Genomic DNA, 14,713 nt, shown 5'->3' with positions numbered 1-14,713 from the left:
TATCAGACTTATAGGTAGAACAATTTATGAATAAACAAGAAATAGCATTGTGAGGTATAAAAAGGATAATTTCAATTACATTAAGTTAAAAGGATTGTGTACAGATAAAACCAGTGTAGCCAAGAGTAAAAGAAAAGTAGAAAATTGAGGAAAAAATTTTTATAGTCTCTCAGATAAAAGTCTCATTTCTCAAATATATAAGGAATTTTGTCAAATTTATAAGAATACAAGTCATTCCCTAATTGATAAATGGTCAAAGGATACGAACAGGCATTTTTTTGATGATGAAATCAAAACTACATATAGTCATGAAAAAATGTTCTAAATTGTTATTGATTAGAGAAATGCAAATTAAAATAACTTTAAAATATCATCTTACAGGGGGCAGGTAGGTGGCACAGTGGATAAAGCACAGGCCCTGGGGTCAGGAGGACCTGAGTTCAAATGTGGCCTCAGACACTTGACACTTAATAGCTGTATGACCCTAGGCAAGTCACTTAACCCTGACTGCCTCACAAAAAAAAAAAAAGATCTTACACCTATAAGAGTGGCTAAAAATGGTAGATGCCTTTCAATGGGGAATGGCTAAACAAATTGTGGTACATGATTGTGATGGAATACTACTATGTGAAATGATGAACTAGTTGCTTTTAGAAAAACATGGAAAGACTTGCGTGAAATAATGAAAAGTGAAATGAGCAGCACCCAGAGAATGGTGTACGTAGTAATAGAAATACTGTCCTAAGAACAACTCTGAATGACTAATGCATCTTGACCATCAGAAATATTCAAATCAACGACAAAGGACTGATGAAGGAAGATGCTATCCACCTCCATGGAAAGAACTGATAAACAGAAGTGTGTATAGTATGGTTTTACCCACTTACATATGTGTGTGTGTCCTTAATTGTAGCCTCTCTAGGAGGGGTGGGGAAGGAGAAAAAAAAGTGCACAACAGAGAACAAAAGAAAACTTAGAAGGAGGCACAGGAAGGCAGGGTAGCTTTGAAAACAATGTGTAGTATTACATAGTTATCAAAAAAAGTAAACGGGTTGAAATGGAAATTCATGATTTTATATTAAATTCTCTATGTTGTGCTGTGTACATGGATATGGTTTTGGGTTGGGTTTTTTTGTTTTTTGTCTTTTTGTTTTTAAGTTCAAAATGAATAAAAAAATTTTTAAAAAATAAGTCAAATAAGATGGACAAAGGACAGGAATTAATGCTCCTTTGGCAGCCCAGTGATGCCTAACCCTGTAATGTTATTAAATGCATAAAACAAAATACATAGGATTACAAAGGAAACCAATCATATTCAAATACAGTGATCAAAACATTTTTTAAAACAAGTTCATGGAGGGGGGGCAGCTAGGTGGCCCAGTAGATAGAGCTCCAGCCTTGGAGTCAGGAGGACCTGAGTTCAAATCTGGCCTCAGACACTTGACACTTAACTAGCTGTGTGACCTTGGGTAAGTCACTTAACCCTGATTGCCTCACCAAAAAGCAAAAAAAAAAAGTTCATGGGACCCCAGTTTAAGAAACCTTGCCTTAGGATGTAGTAGGTTTCTCTTAAGCACTAGAGATCTTCCAGTGAAGGCTGCTGCATTGGGGAAATTGTAGAGGGGAATCCTCTCTGGGTTGGAATGAGTAGCATCTGGGGGCCCTTCCACCTCTCAGATTCTATAGTTCTGTAAAGAGCCCATAGCATCTTTTTTTTACTCAGTCATTTTCTGTATCACTATCTTTGGCACAGATTCATATGATCTAACAATTCTATGGGGTATGACTTTTCTCCTCCAGCCTCTTACTCCAGATGCTATGGACCATTACCCTTAGACCCTAAATGGTACTTTTGGGGGGATTCTATAATGGGCTTATATAACAATAGAGCCTTTTTGGTTGTCATCTCTCTGCCAGACTCTAAGCTCCTTTCTTGTATAAATTTTTTCTCTTCCCCAGTGGTTTGAACCCAGCATGTGCTTACTCATTTATTGTATAGGTTCTCCAGCAACACTGAATGCAGGGTCCTTTAAAAAGTAAATATATTTGACTTATGAGAACTTAGAAAAATAGACATTGAGACAGCAAAAGTCACAAACATGACACTCCTTTTTCTCTCCCACCTTACATTATCACCTCTATGCAAAGGACTCCCTGAGTTTTATCTCCCGCCTTCACCCTTTCTAGTCCACATTTCTAAATACCTGAAGGATATACTGTAAGCTGGCATGCCCTTGTTGGCACTCACACTTGATGTCCCCAGGCTTAGCTCAACCTCTCCCCTCCGCCACCCTCTTTCCAACTACCCTATTTCTTCTGATGGTACTGCTATTCTTGAGAAGACTGGGTAATGACCTAGGCATGAAACTGGTCTGTTGTTTCTCTCTCTTTCCCAGATCATGCCCCTAACTACAGGTGTTCCCTGAAGCTGTGTCCAGGGTCTTTTCTCCCTGTGGACGGGATTCTTTCACCTTTTTTGTGTCATGAGCTCAGCCCCTCTGGCAGTCTGGTGACATCTATGGACCCCTTTCAGAAGAATTTTAAAATGCAAAAAACAAAATACATTGGATTAAAAAGGAAAACAATTACATTGAAATACAGCTAGAAAAAATAGTTTTTTTAAAAAATGTACTATTTTTTCACTTTGTTTTGAGTCTTGCACAAAATGACTAATATGGAAATGTTTTATATGATTGCACATGTATAATCTATATCAGATTGCTTACAGTCTCAGGAAGGGGGAAGGGAATGAAGGGAGGGAGGGATAGAATTTAGAACTCAAAACTTAAAAAAAAACTAATGAATGTTAAAATTGTTTTTACGTGTATGTGGGAAAAACAATTTTTGTTTTTAAATATCACAGTCCTCTAGGTAAGAACCCCTGGCCCTACCCCCTAGGTGACTTCATCAGTTCCCATGGGTTTATAATCTTATTATTTAATTATGCATATATATATATATGTACTTACATACATATATATATATATATATATATATATATATATATATATGATCTCAGGCTTTCTCCTTGAGCTTCAGTCCTGAATCACCAACTAATTACCTCTTAGATGCTTCAATCCAGATGCTCTAAAAAACTCTCAAACTCAACATGTTCAAAATAGAATTCTCTTTCTGCCCAAATCCAACCAACTTTTAAACTTTTTTTTTTCTTTAGGTAACTGGGGTTAAGTTCCTTGCCCAGGGTCACACAGCTAGTAACTGTTGGAGGTTGGATTTGAACTCAGGTCCTCTTGACCCCAGGGCAGTGCTCTATCCAAGGTGCCACTGAGCTCCCCCACTTGCTTTTTTCAAAGGCACCACCGTCCTTCCAATCTCCCAAGTCCATAATCTTGGTGTTATCTTCAACTTCTCATTCCCCCTAAGTCCTCATATTCAATCAGTTACCAAATCTTGCCATTTTTACCTCCACAAAATCTTCTGTATCTAACTTAATTTTTAAAAATTATTTCTTCTTCCTACTGTCCCTCCCCATCCATTTTTAACAATGACAAAGAACAAAACCCTCACAACAAACTCCCATGGACCAGCAAAGCACCCACCCCCCACCCCCCATGCTGGCCACGTCCAAAGTGCAAGCCTTCTTCTGGATTTTAGGGATATCAGCCTCTGGGGCTGGAGGTAGGTGACATGATTCAAGCTTACTCCTCCGGACTCCCAGTGTAGGCAGAATTCTAAAGACTCTCAAAGGTGTTTTTTCTTTATATGTCATGTAAATTGTTCTAGTTCTGGTCATTGCACTCAATGTTTCCTCTGACTCTCCCCATTCCTTCATTTCTTATGGCACAACAATATGCCACCATATTCCTATACCTCAGTTTGTTTAGCCACTCCCTAGTAACTGGGAGCCTCCTTCATTTCCAGTTTTTGGCTACCATGAAAAGAGCTGCTGTACATATTTTTGTACTCCTATATGCTGACCCTTTTGTCTTTTTACACAGCCACTACCCTAGTTCAGTTACCCATCTCTTTGCTATTCTCACTGGCCTCAATTCTCTCCCATTCCAATCTATCTTGCACACACACACACACACACACACACACACACACACACACACACACTGCTGCAGAGATGTGACCACGTCACTCCCCTGCTCATTAGCTCCTGTGGCTCCCTACTGCCGCTAGGATAAAATATAACCACTTTATTTTGATTTTTAAAATCGCTGGCACCCTGGTTCCCAGCTATATGCTTTACATACACTAGCTCATTTGATTCTCACAACAACTGTACTAGGCAAGTGCTATTATGTCTTACACATGAGGAAACTGGGGCAGACACCTTAGGAGACTAGTCCGGAGTCACTCAGCTAAGGGTCTGAGTCAGTATTTGAATTCAGGTCTTCCCTGACTCCAAGCCCAGCACGCTAGCTGTTTGCGCCACCTAGCGGCCTCCTGTTGCATTACTCCCCTTCTCACACCCTGGTCCTTCTCAATTGATCTGAGGTTTTTCGCCCCGGGGAGGGGGGGGGCATTCCCCTGGCTGTTCTGTATTACTGAAATGCACTCCCTTCTCACCTCTGCTTCCAGATGCAATTCAAGCACCATTTTCTACACAAAAACTTTCCTAAGGCTCCCAAACTACCTTGTATTTATATATTTACATATATGCATGTTTTCTCCAATGATAGAACAGATGCTCCCTGAGAGCAGGGTTGGATTCTTCATAATGTTCATATCCCTTGCCATGTAATGGGAACCGAGTTTGTTGATTTCCATTTTCACATCAAGTTAATTACCAAATGCCATTGATTCTGCCTCTACATCTTGCTCACCATCCTTTTTTCCCCCATTCTCCCCAAGTTCAGATACCCATATCTTGCCTAGACATATAACCTCCTAATTTCATCTTTCTGCCTCCAATCTTTCCCCTAATTGATTCTTCCCACCACAGCCCAAATCACCATCCTAATTAACTTTACTAAACCTATTTTGCTGTTCCTCTAACAGCATTCCATCTCCCCACTGGCTGTCCTCCTACCTGGAATGCTCTCTTTCCACCTTTACCTGCACCTCCAAGCTCTCTACAAGACACAGCTCAAATCTCACTATCTGAGAAGCCTTTCTAGGCCTCCTGCAATGCTAGTGCCTTCCCCCTATAATTACTGTCCATTTACACAGATACTGATGGGACCCAGATCCTGAATTTTCCTATACATTTTAGCAACCCAGTCCCAAGAGTCTCACCCAAGGCACCTGGCCCATCCCAGCCCTCCTGGACACTCAAAAGTCAAAGGACTGTGGTTCCCTGACCCCAGCCCAGACCACCTAACTCCTTTCACCTGGCCCACCCCAGGCTATTTACCACTTCTTAATTCCATCCAGATCTTCTCACTGCTCCTTTTTTCTGTATATAAGTATCAATCTCACCCCCATTAAGTTGAAAATTCTTTAGGAATCCAGCCTGCTTTTTGGGTTATAACAAACCTTGCTACTCTGACTGAAAGAAGGCCTGAGTGCTTGAATTCTTTCCAGACAGACTCGCCCTGTACCTTCGATGTGGATGGGATCTGAACCCCTAAAAGGAAAAGCCCTGGATTTTCCCACATGGCCAAATCTCTGGCTTTATTCTATCAACTGGACTCTCCTTCTTGCCTATGCCCAATCTCCCAATTCTTTGTTAGCCTTAATTGAGCCTAGCCCTCGATTGTCTGGTACCCCCCTCTTGGTTCCCCCGTCACTTCCCACCCTTGGTCCTACACAGACCCCATTCTATCTCCCAGTCACTCCCATTAAGATACCCCTTTTCCCAAACCCCTCCTCCAGTCTCCCCAAACTACTCGGCCAGTCCTAGATCCCTCCCACTGTCTTTCTGTATATAAGAGCCATCTTGGGATGGACTTAGGGACTAAGACTTGCTCAACCCCGTTTGTCAATATGAGCATCACAAATGTTTAGATTCTTTGGTCAATATGTCTGATCTTTAATAAACCTTGTCTTTGGCTGAAAGAACGTTTGGGACGAATTCATCAAGGCAGGACCCCAGTGTGGTGATTTTGGGGTCCCAGCACCCCTAAACCTTAACACTCTTGACATTTCTGGGTTTCCAGCAACCCCAAACTGCACCAATATATTCATTTTGTCTGCTTACAGATGTTCCTCTTCCCCCTATAAACTGGGAGCCCCTCGAGGGCAGGCCAAGCACAGTGCCCGGCGCATAGCAGACGCCCAACAAATGCTTATTGGCTGACTGGCCCTACAGGCGCGGTGCCCACTGCGGGAGAAGGGGCAGAGCAACAGTCCCTGGTGTTGGGACCACAGGACCAGGCTGACCGCACCGCCCCGAGCGGACAGCGATGCGGGAAGGTCTAGCCAGGCTTTGAAGGCCACCTCGGGGCGCTCTGTCCAGACTCAGGCGCTGTGCTAAGCGCAGAGAATACAAGGAGTTACCCCAGTTTCCGGGCTGCCAGAGCAACTCCGTCCCCAGGGTCCTTGACCCTGAAAATGAACCACAAACTTCCCAGCAGGCCTTCTCGCCCTGACTCTGCCCCTCGCGGGCCAATGCCACGTTTCCCCGCCCCTTGGAAGGAAGACGTAGTTCCGTTTCCGGACTCAAGCCGAAAGGCGGTTGCTAGGCAACGGCCCGTGCTTCCGGCTTACAAACGGATGGGAGGAGCCCGGCAAGTGACGTCCAACGGGCGAGACGCGTGATTCTACTGCTCCTCCCAGTGACCTTCAAGATAACGGTAGGGTGGGGAGGAGCGAGCCGGAAAGGACCTGCGAGAGAGGCGCTGATTGGCTGGCGGAGTTTCATGGGGGCGGGTGGCTGCTGATTGGCCGCGAGTGCGCATGCGGGCGACCACTGATTGGTCGGAGGCTGTAAGCACCCACTCCTAGGACCCCCCGCGAGTTCTAGCCTTTCACTTCTCCCCAGGACCTCCAGCCCTAGGCGTCGACCATGCCCCGCGGAAGCAGGAGCCGGACCTCCCGGGTAGCTCCCCCGGCCAGGTAAGAGGCGAAGCCGGGGTGACTAGACGGTGGCGGGGTGGCTCTGGGGGAAAGAAGAAGGCGAGGAGCGGGAGGTCAAAGCGCCGTGACGCAGCCGGCAAGGCCGCTGGGGGAGGGGCAGCTGGCCCTATGGGCACCCACATCCGGCCCGTCCCCACTCCTCGCATGCGCGTTGCCCCCCTTCGAGACCCACGTGGTTCCCGCGGCAGGGGGCCCTTTCCTGCATACTTCCGAGGCCCGGGCTGCGCAGGTCACCTCCTGCGGGCAGGCCCAGCTCGGGGAGGATTGGAGTTCGGAGCTTGGAGCCGGATAGCGGCCACACTGCCCCGTGCCTAAACATCCGGGGGGCTGAGGAGCCAGGCATTGAGCTCTGTTAGGGCCGTTAGCACCCCTCCCCCGCTCATTGCCTCTGTTTACTTTCCTATGCCCTCGGGCTTCGGGCCGTAATTACCATGATTTTAAGTCGCTAAACAAAATAGAGAGGACGAAAAGTCTAATTTCAAAGCAAAATTGCTCATCTCTTAAACTGCCCCCCCCTTTTCCAAATACCCTGTTTGTGCAACTGTTCCCTGTAACGTGGTTCCGAACGGTTTGTAATTCCATGATCCCGTAACACACGAAAAGTAGTATACGACTTATTATCTTTAATTAAAGATTATATTAATTAATTACTTACTGCTTAAGGCCTGTGGTGGTTTGTCCTTGATTCTCCAAGAGGACCATGACGTCAGTGTCACAACTTGCAAGTGAAATGGATTTAAGTGAGGGAGGGCTGTGCAAAGTTACCAGCCTCACTTTCGTCTCCTGAGCCTTCAGGGTCCAGTGGTCAGATACACATCGGGACGACTGGAGATGGCCCCCCACCCCCTCTTAAGGACTATTAGCTCCGTGGACCACCTTCCAAGGGTGGGATTCAGATCCCAGAATGTTATATCTGACATTCGATAACTGCAGTGACTCCCTGTAATATCCAGGATGAAACAAAATCTCTTGTTTTGGCTTTTAAAGCCCTTCATAACCTGTCCCCCTCCCCCCTTCCCAGTTCTTATGTCCTCCAGTGCCGCTGGCCTTCTTGCACAACACATTTTTCTTAATTCCAAGTAGTTTCACTAGCTTTCATCCATGCCTGGAATGCTCTGTCTCCTGGCCTTTTCAGACTCCAGCTAAAATCCTGCCTTTTACAAGAAACCTTTCTGGAATCCCACTTAATGCTAGTCTAGCTTCCTTTTGTGCTTATCTCCAATTTATCCTATGTATCTCTTTTTACATAGCTGTTCTTGCATGTTTTCTCCTCCCCTTTAGACCAAGCTCCTTGAAGCAAGCAGGAATTGTTTTTTGTGTTTGATTGTATCTCCAGGGCTTAACCTGGCACATAGTAGGTTATACTACTTGTTGACCAAAGAAACCAATTACATTGAAATGCAGTTACCAAAAAGTGTATATTAAATTAATGGAAATTTAACAATCTTTGTTCTAAAATTTTGCTCAAGGCCTCACCATTTTGATCAGGTTCTAGAGACTATTATACAGTTCCTGCTCCTTGCAGTCACCCATTCTTACACCATTCTGGGCATGTCCTTGGCTTCCTGCTGTGTGAAATGAGAGATTGTACTAGATTAAAGGACTTCTCTGCACTAAATCCTTTGAGCCTAAGTATAATCCACTGCTTGATTATAGTTTTGGGTCCACCCTCAGTCACACAGGACTTGATCAGCCCAGCCACTGTTACACGGGAAATAATGATTTCCCTTTTGCTTGACCAGAGCAGGGTTGAGGGTAGAGTCTGTCCATCTCGTCCTTGTTTCTGTTATTGTTGATGACAAAGGCTTGATCTGTCCTGCACTTGAAGGTTTTCAGGCTGCTTTTATGGCTTGTTTCACTGAGTCTTCAAATTATTTTATTCTACATATGGCAGAGGATCTTTAGAAAAAAAAATAGTACAGTGACTTGCCCAAGGTCCCCCAGTGACAGTCGTGAATTGAACCCAGTTCTGGGTCCATGTACATTTATTTTTCTTTTATACCAGGAGGATTTTTTTTTTTTAGTTTTTTTTTGTTTTTGTTTTTGTTTTTTTTTTTTTTAGTTTTTTTAGGCAATTGGGGTTAAGTGACTTGCCCAGGATCACACAGCTAGAAAGTGTCAAGTGTTTGGCTTGAGGCTGGATTTGAACTCAGGTCCTCCTGACTTCAGGGCTGGTGCTCTATCCACTATCGGGGATTTTTAAGGTCCTCTGTCAGTTAATTAGTATAGAGGCATATATAATTCCTGATTTGGGACTATGGGTGTAACTTCCATATGATTATGCTTTTAGAAAATTTTTTGTTGATCTCTTTTATTTTTATATCCCCTACATTTCTCTTTTCATAACTTAATACAAAGTATTTTCAGCGTAACAAGCCAGTGACATTTGAAATTTGTATTATAATAATAAAAAGAATGAACAATATTTTAAATAAAGACCTAGGTTGTTGATATGTAAATGTGCAAGACTTCCCACCCCCTTGCATTTGCTAATCTTGATCAATTGGAGGTAGAAACTTTTGTTTTTCTTTTACAGCCGGGCACCCCCAGTGAGAACTGTGCCAGCACCAGCAGCTCACCCTCCAGCAGCAGTCCCACCATCTGCAGTTGCCCCTCCTACTGCTGCACCCAGGCAGCCGGGTTTGATGGCCCAGATGGCCACCACGGCAGCAGGAGTCGCAGTGGGCTCAGCTGTCGGCCACACTATTGGTCATGCCATCACTGGTGGCTTCAGTGGTGGGAGCAATGCTGAGCCTGCAAGGCCTGACATCACTTACCAGGTACGTTAGTATATAGTGGGTGAATACCTCATCTTCCTGAAGGCCTGCTACTGTCTTATTCCTTAGTAGTTTTCAGTAAGGGGCATTTGTCCATGGGGACTGGTCATGTTGGGCTTTGGATCCTGAGCTGTCAGATTGTATTAGAAATTAAACTCTCATTCATTTTCTCAAAGCAGGGTTTTAGAGATTAGTCCTGAATCATTTTCATGGTTTCCTTTCAGACTGGTCTTTAAGAGCTAATTGTCGTAGAGCTTTCAGCCTCTTCTTGTGTCTTATCAGTGTCCGTCCATTCTTATATCTCTGCTTGTTATAAAAAGAAAAGATACCAACAAAAAATTTTTTTAAGCATAATCATATGGAAGTTATGTTCATAGTGCTTTGTGAACTTACTCATTCATCTTTCTTACTGTGTCTTTTGTAAAGGTGTGTGCTTTTTAAAAGATCCAATCTAATGATCGGTTTCTAGTTTAGTTTTTTCTTGGGTGGTCTTCATGCTCCAGATGCCTTTCTCTAGTATCTTAAAGTACCATCTTCCCAGGAGCCTCAGGGAGCCCAGCCAGCATACCAGCAGCAGCAGCAGCAGTTCGGCCCCTGCCACTACGAGATGAAGCAGTTCTTAGAGTGTGCCCAGAACCAGGGTGACCTCAAGCTGTGCGAGGGCTTTAGTGAGGTGCTGAAGCAGTGCAGGTTTGCAAATGGTAAGTACTGGTGCTCCCAGTGACCGTCTTGGAGCTTTAGGAGAGGTGCGGCTATTTCTTATCTTCTGAAGGCAGCTCCATCCTCGGTAGTTCTGAGAATAACTGCTTTGGGGCCTACATCTTCTTCCTAGAAATGGTAACATAACTCTAAGAAGAATGCTGGCAGACCCTTCCTTTTGTGGGAGATAGATTTCTGCTCAGCCCAAGGAAGACTTAGAAGGAGAATGGACTGCAGAAGGGAATGATGAGTTCCCTATGGTTGGAAGTCCTTAAATAAAGCCTGGATGGCTGCTTCTTCTTTAGTATCCCCACAGCCTTGTGAGGCATAAAGGCTGCTACCAACATGCTCTTTAATACAGTGAGGAAACTGAGGCTCAGAGGTGAAATGACATGCCTATGATGTCACATGAAGGATTATGTCCACTCAGCAGTGGGCAGCCCAGTCTTTTTTTTTTTGGCCTTGATGTAGGTGTTTACAGTAAGTGTAATAATACTCATCTTTTTTTTTTTTGTAGGATTAGCCTAATTGAGACCTTCAAAAGAAAGATGGAAAAATCAACTCTGAAGACCAATCTTAATTTAACATAATCCATGATTACTAGTGAAATTATAAAGAAAGCTGAGACCACCAGTATTTTGTTTCCTCGTCTGTTTGTCACTAATATCCTTTTGTTTCAGAACAGCCTTCGAGAAGGGTATTCCCACTGTGGAGATAACATGACATGATATAAAATGTTGGGATGAGGCAAATGCTTGTGTGGTCTCTCATCAAAATGAATGATTGTGATGTATAGAGAAAAGAGCATCTTAAGTTATGGCTATTGATTAAAATAAAGTTATTTCCTCTTGGATCTGAGATCTATAAGTGTGGAAATGGGAACTTAATTATCTTTGTTTGGTGGAGGGGTGTGATAAAAGCGTAGAAGGTGCCAGATGGTTCCTTCTTGGAGTCTACAAAAAAGTTTTTTGTCCAAAGGAAAGAGAAGTAATTATTCAGAGAGAGCTAAAGTGGAAGTGTTATCAGAGAAAGGGAAATGGGTTTTTTAAGGCCCGTGAATATATTTTGAATTCCATTGTTTTCATTCCTATAGTGGTGGCTTTCTTATTTCAGAGACGAAGCCAGGGCTCAATCCTCCCAGGTCCTGCCATTCACATAAATATAAGTGTTTTTGTAAGCCTTGTTTTGCCCATCCCATAAGATCACAAGGCCAAGGAGAAAACGGATTCTGTGCTGTCAGAGCTGCCCTTTCAAGTTGGTGATGGTCCAGTTCTGTGGTGTGTATTCATGTGCATGTGGCCTGTTGGTGATGAAATCCAGGGGCAAGGAATTTTCCACTGAAACTTTGGACAGCTGTGGTTTGGAGAATGGGCTGACTTAAACGTCAGTGCCAGAAGTGCTTGGCTTCTGTTAGCTTTTATCTTCAGTTACCATGAGGTGGGGGAGGGTCAGTGCTGGTCCTACATAAGTCCAAAAATTTTTTAAGCACCTACTAGGTGCTGGGCACTCTGCTAAGTGCTAGAGATAACAAAAAAAGTTTCTTCAAGGAGCTCACAATCTAATGGAGAAGACAAGCAAACAAATATGGCCAAACTAGCTATGTACAGGATAAATAGGGAATAATTGAGGGGGGAATGCACTAGAATTAAGAAGGGTTGTAGAAAATGGGATTTTTGGTGGGACCTAGGAAGGTAGAGGGGATGAGGGAGAGCATTCTAGGCCTAGGAGGACAGAAAATGCCCAGAACCAATTGACATATTTGTACAACATCCAGGAGGCTGGTATCACTAGTTCAGAGTATGTAAGAAGATTGGAATGAAAGGAGGGGGTTGGGTTACCAAGGGCTTTGAATACCAAATGAGCATTTAGTATTTCTCCTGTAGGCAGTAGGGAACTTGAGTTATTATATAGCAGGGGAGTGATAGCAGTCAGATGTGCACTTCAGGAAAATTACTTTAGTGGCCAAATGGAGGATTGATTGGAGTGGGTAGAGGCTGAAGGCTATTACCGTGGTCCAGGCATGTGGTAATGAGGGCCAGGACCATGGTGTGGGGCAGTATCAAGATTACACAAAAGGTGTGTTCCAGAGGATGTGAGGTTTTGAGCTTGGGGGAATGGGAGGATGGTGTTGCCCTCTACAGTCATTGAGGGGCAGGGGTGGGGAATACAGGGCAAAAGATAGTGAGTTTGGTTTTGGACATTGAATTTAAGATGTATATTATGGACATCCAGTTCAAGATGGCTGAAAGGTAGTTGGAAATACAATCGAGGTCAGCAGGGAAGGTATATTTGGGAATCATCAGCATGGAGGTGGTCAAGTGTAGTATAGAAGGAAAACAGAAGGCCCAGACCAGACCCCTGAGGAACACTTACATTTGAGGGTGTGTTCAGGAAGAGGATCCAGCAAAGGAGTGAGAATGATCAGCTGACAAAGGCTGCTGTAGAGAGGTCAAGGAGAAAGAGGATTGAGAAAAGAACATTCCATTTGGCAGCGAATTGGCAATTTTGCTGGAATGCCAAGGTCAGGAGGCCAGATTGTAAGAAGAGGAAGTGGAGGAACGTATTGTAGACGGCCTTTTCTGGAAGTTTAGTTACAAAAGAAGAGATAGGAAGATAGGAGTGGAAAGGTCAAGAAGCTTGGGTCAGAAGATTAGCAGTAGAATAAAAACCAGTATATCCTCTAGTGCTGACCTGGAGCTGGGCGCCATTGGCTGCCATTGTCAAGGAAGTTGAGACTGAGCTAGAGATCAAGCTTCTGTTTCAGTGGGCCAGGAGCCCCTTAGGAGTAGTGGGGCTGCTTGAGTAATGGGCTTTCAGAGCTCAAATGAGTGAGGCAGGGTCCAGGATGCCCATACGCATTCCGAGACCTAGCACATCAAAGGGGATCTGGCAGCGATGGAGCAGGAGTTGGAATGAGGCTGGGCACTCAATCCAGGAGGGAACATGGAAGAAGGAATATTAATCCTTCCTTGCTTCACGAGAAATGTCCAAACTGACGGTCTCTCTATCCATACCAGGACATCTTTCTATACCATGAGAATTAACAGTCATCTTGAACAGGGAAGATTAAGGACATGATAAAGTACAGTTTGGGGTTAATGTTCTATACTGTGAGCAAAGCTACGTAATCCAGTCTTAAAACCACTCAACTCCTCCTTTGACTGTTTCCTGAGAGACTCTTCCTGTAATCAACACCCTAAACCTTTTAAAAAATTCAATTCAGTGAACAGTTATTTTAAGTGCCTGCTGCATGTGAGTGAGTCACTGTGCTCAGTGCTGGGGATTTAAATAAGAAAAAACAAAAGGAGCTGGAAAGGGAGTGTGGGGCACGGGGCACCGGAGGGTGCCCAATGTGGGGGCATCTTGTTGCATGAAGTTAGCTCCAGGCTGAGCTGCACAGCATGACTCATCCCTTCAAGGAATGGGGAAAGCTATGTTCTCTGTTAGACCTTAGGTAGTTCTAAATTTGGTGGCCACCCTTAACCCATTTTCTCTAAGCCTGTCATTCTCCACCTTTTGCTTGACTTCTTAAGGAAGAGTCTGGAAAGGCCTTTTGAGAAATATTTGCTAATATTTCAGTGGAACAAAAAAGGTTTTTAGCACTAGTGAGAGGTCCCAGTCTTTAAGGAGAGCCACACAATTAGAATGTGCAATAATAATCCATGGCTTTGTTCAATCAACAAGGATTTTGCTGAGTGCTCAGTGTTCCTGGGCACTAGACTTAAGCGCCCCAATTTCAGGCCACTCACACCTGAGCACTGCCCGTGAGGCTCTAAAACAATTTTACCAACAGCTAGGAAGCAGGGAAATCTTCGACATTATGCAGGCTGACCATCTAGAAAGTTTCAGAACAGGTTTATACGTTGAAATGATGATACGTGTGCTCGGGGAACATTCCTCACCTTTAAAAACTATCATGGAAGGTAGCCACCACGCTCTCCCAAGATGTGCGGGCGCCACTCCTGAGTGGACGGTCGGTCTCCCGCTTGAAAAAGGCCCTTGAAAAGGGCTTGCTGAACCAGGAGAGGCAAGTAAGGAAAAACTTGAAGATGAAAGCTGTCCAAAAGTAACAAGGGCAACCCAAGAAGTGGGCTGATCCCTGTCACTGGAGGGATTTAAGCAGATGCCAGATGTGGAGGGGATTGCATTTCAGTGATGAGGTCACCTCCAGAATCCCCACTCTCAGAGGCTGAACTATATTGATCAGTGGTAAGACCCATGGTGACATTTTAAATTACATTAATGACAGT

The 14,713-nt window shown here is 44.2% G+C and overlaps 1 protein-coding gene across 1 annotated transcript; it reads left to right on the top strand.

Moving 5' to 3' along the window:
* The first annotated feature begins 6,808 nt into the window (after nt 1–6,808).
* Nucleotides 6,809–11,321, top strand: CHCHD2 (coiled-coil-helix-coiled-coil-helix domain containing 2). The gene is made up of 4 exons (XM_027861527.1): nt 6,809–6,966; nt 9,524–9,767; nt 10,306–10,465; nt 10,981–11,321. The coding sequence occupies exons 1-4, from the start codon at nt 6,917–6,919 to the stop codon at nt 10,989–10,991; spliced, it is 465 nt and encodes a 154-aa protein (XP_027717328.1). The 5' UTR covers nt 6,809–6,916; the 3' UTR covers nt 10,992–11,321.
* The last annotated feature ends 3,392 nt before the right edge of the window (nt 11,322–14,713 follow it).

Source organism: Vombatus ursinus, unplaced genomic scaffold (assembly GCF_900497805.2).
Source record: "Vombatus ursinus unplaced genomic scaffold, bare-nosed wombat genome assembly UNPS02014768.1, whole genome shotgun sequence".
In the NCBI taxonomy this organism is placed as follows: Eukaryota; Metazoa; Chordata; class Mammalia; order Diprotodontia; family Vombatidae; genus Vombatus; species Vombatus ursinus.
This window is presented reverse-complemented; position numbering and strand designations above follow the sequence as displayed.

Bases quoted from the DNA above. Each gene is read 5' to 3' on its own strand.
- CHCHD2 (XM_027861527.1), top strand. From the start codon at position 6,917: ATGCCCCGCGGAAGCAGGAGCCGGACCTCCCGGGTAGCTCCCCCGGCC. The intron at 6,967-9,523 runs GTAAGAGGCGAA...TTTCTTTTACAG, and splicing joins CGGGTAGCTCCCCCGGCCAG to CCGGGCACCCCCAGTGAGAA. The intron at 9,768-10,305 runs GTACGTTAGTAT...CCATCTTCCCAG, and splicing joins GGCCTGACATCACTTACCAG to GAGCCTCAGGGAGCCCAGCC.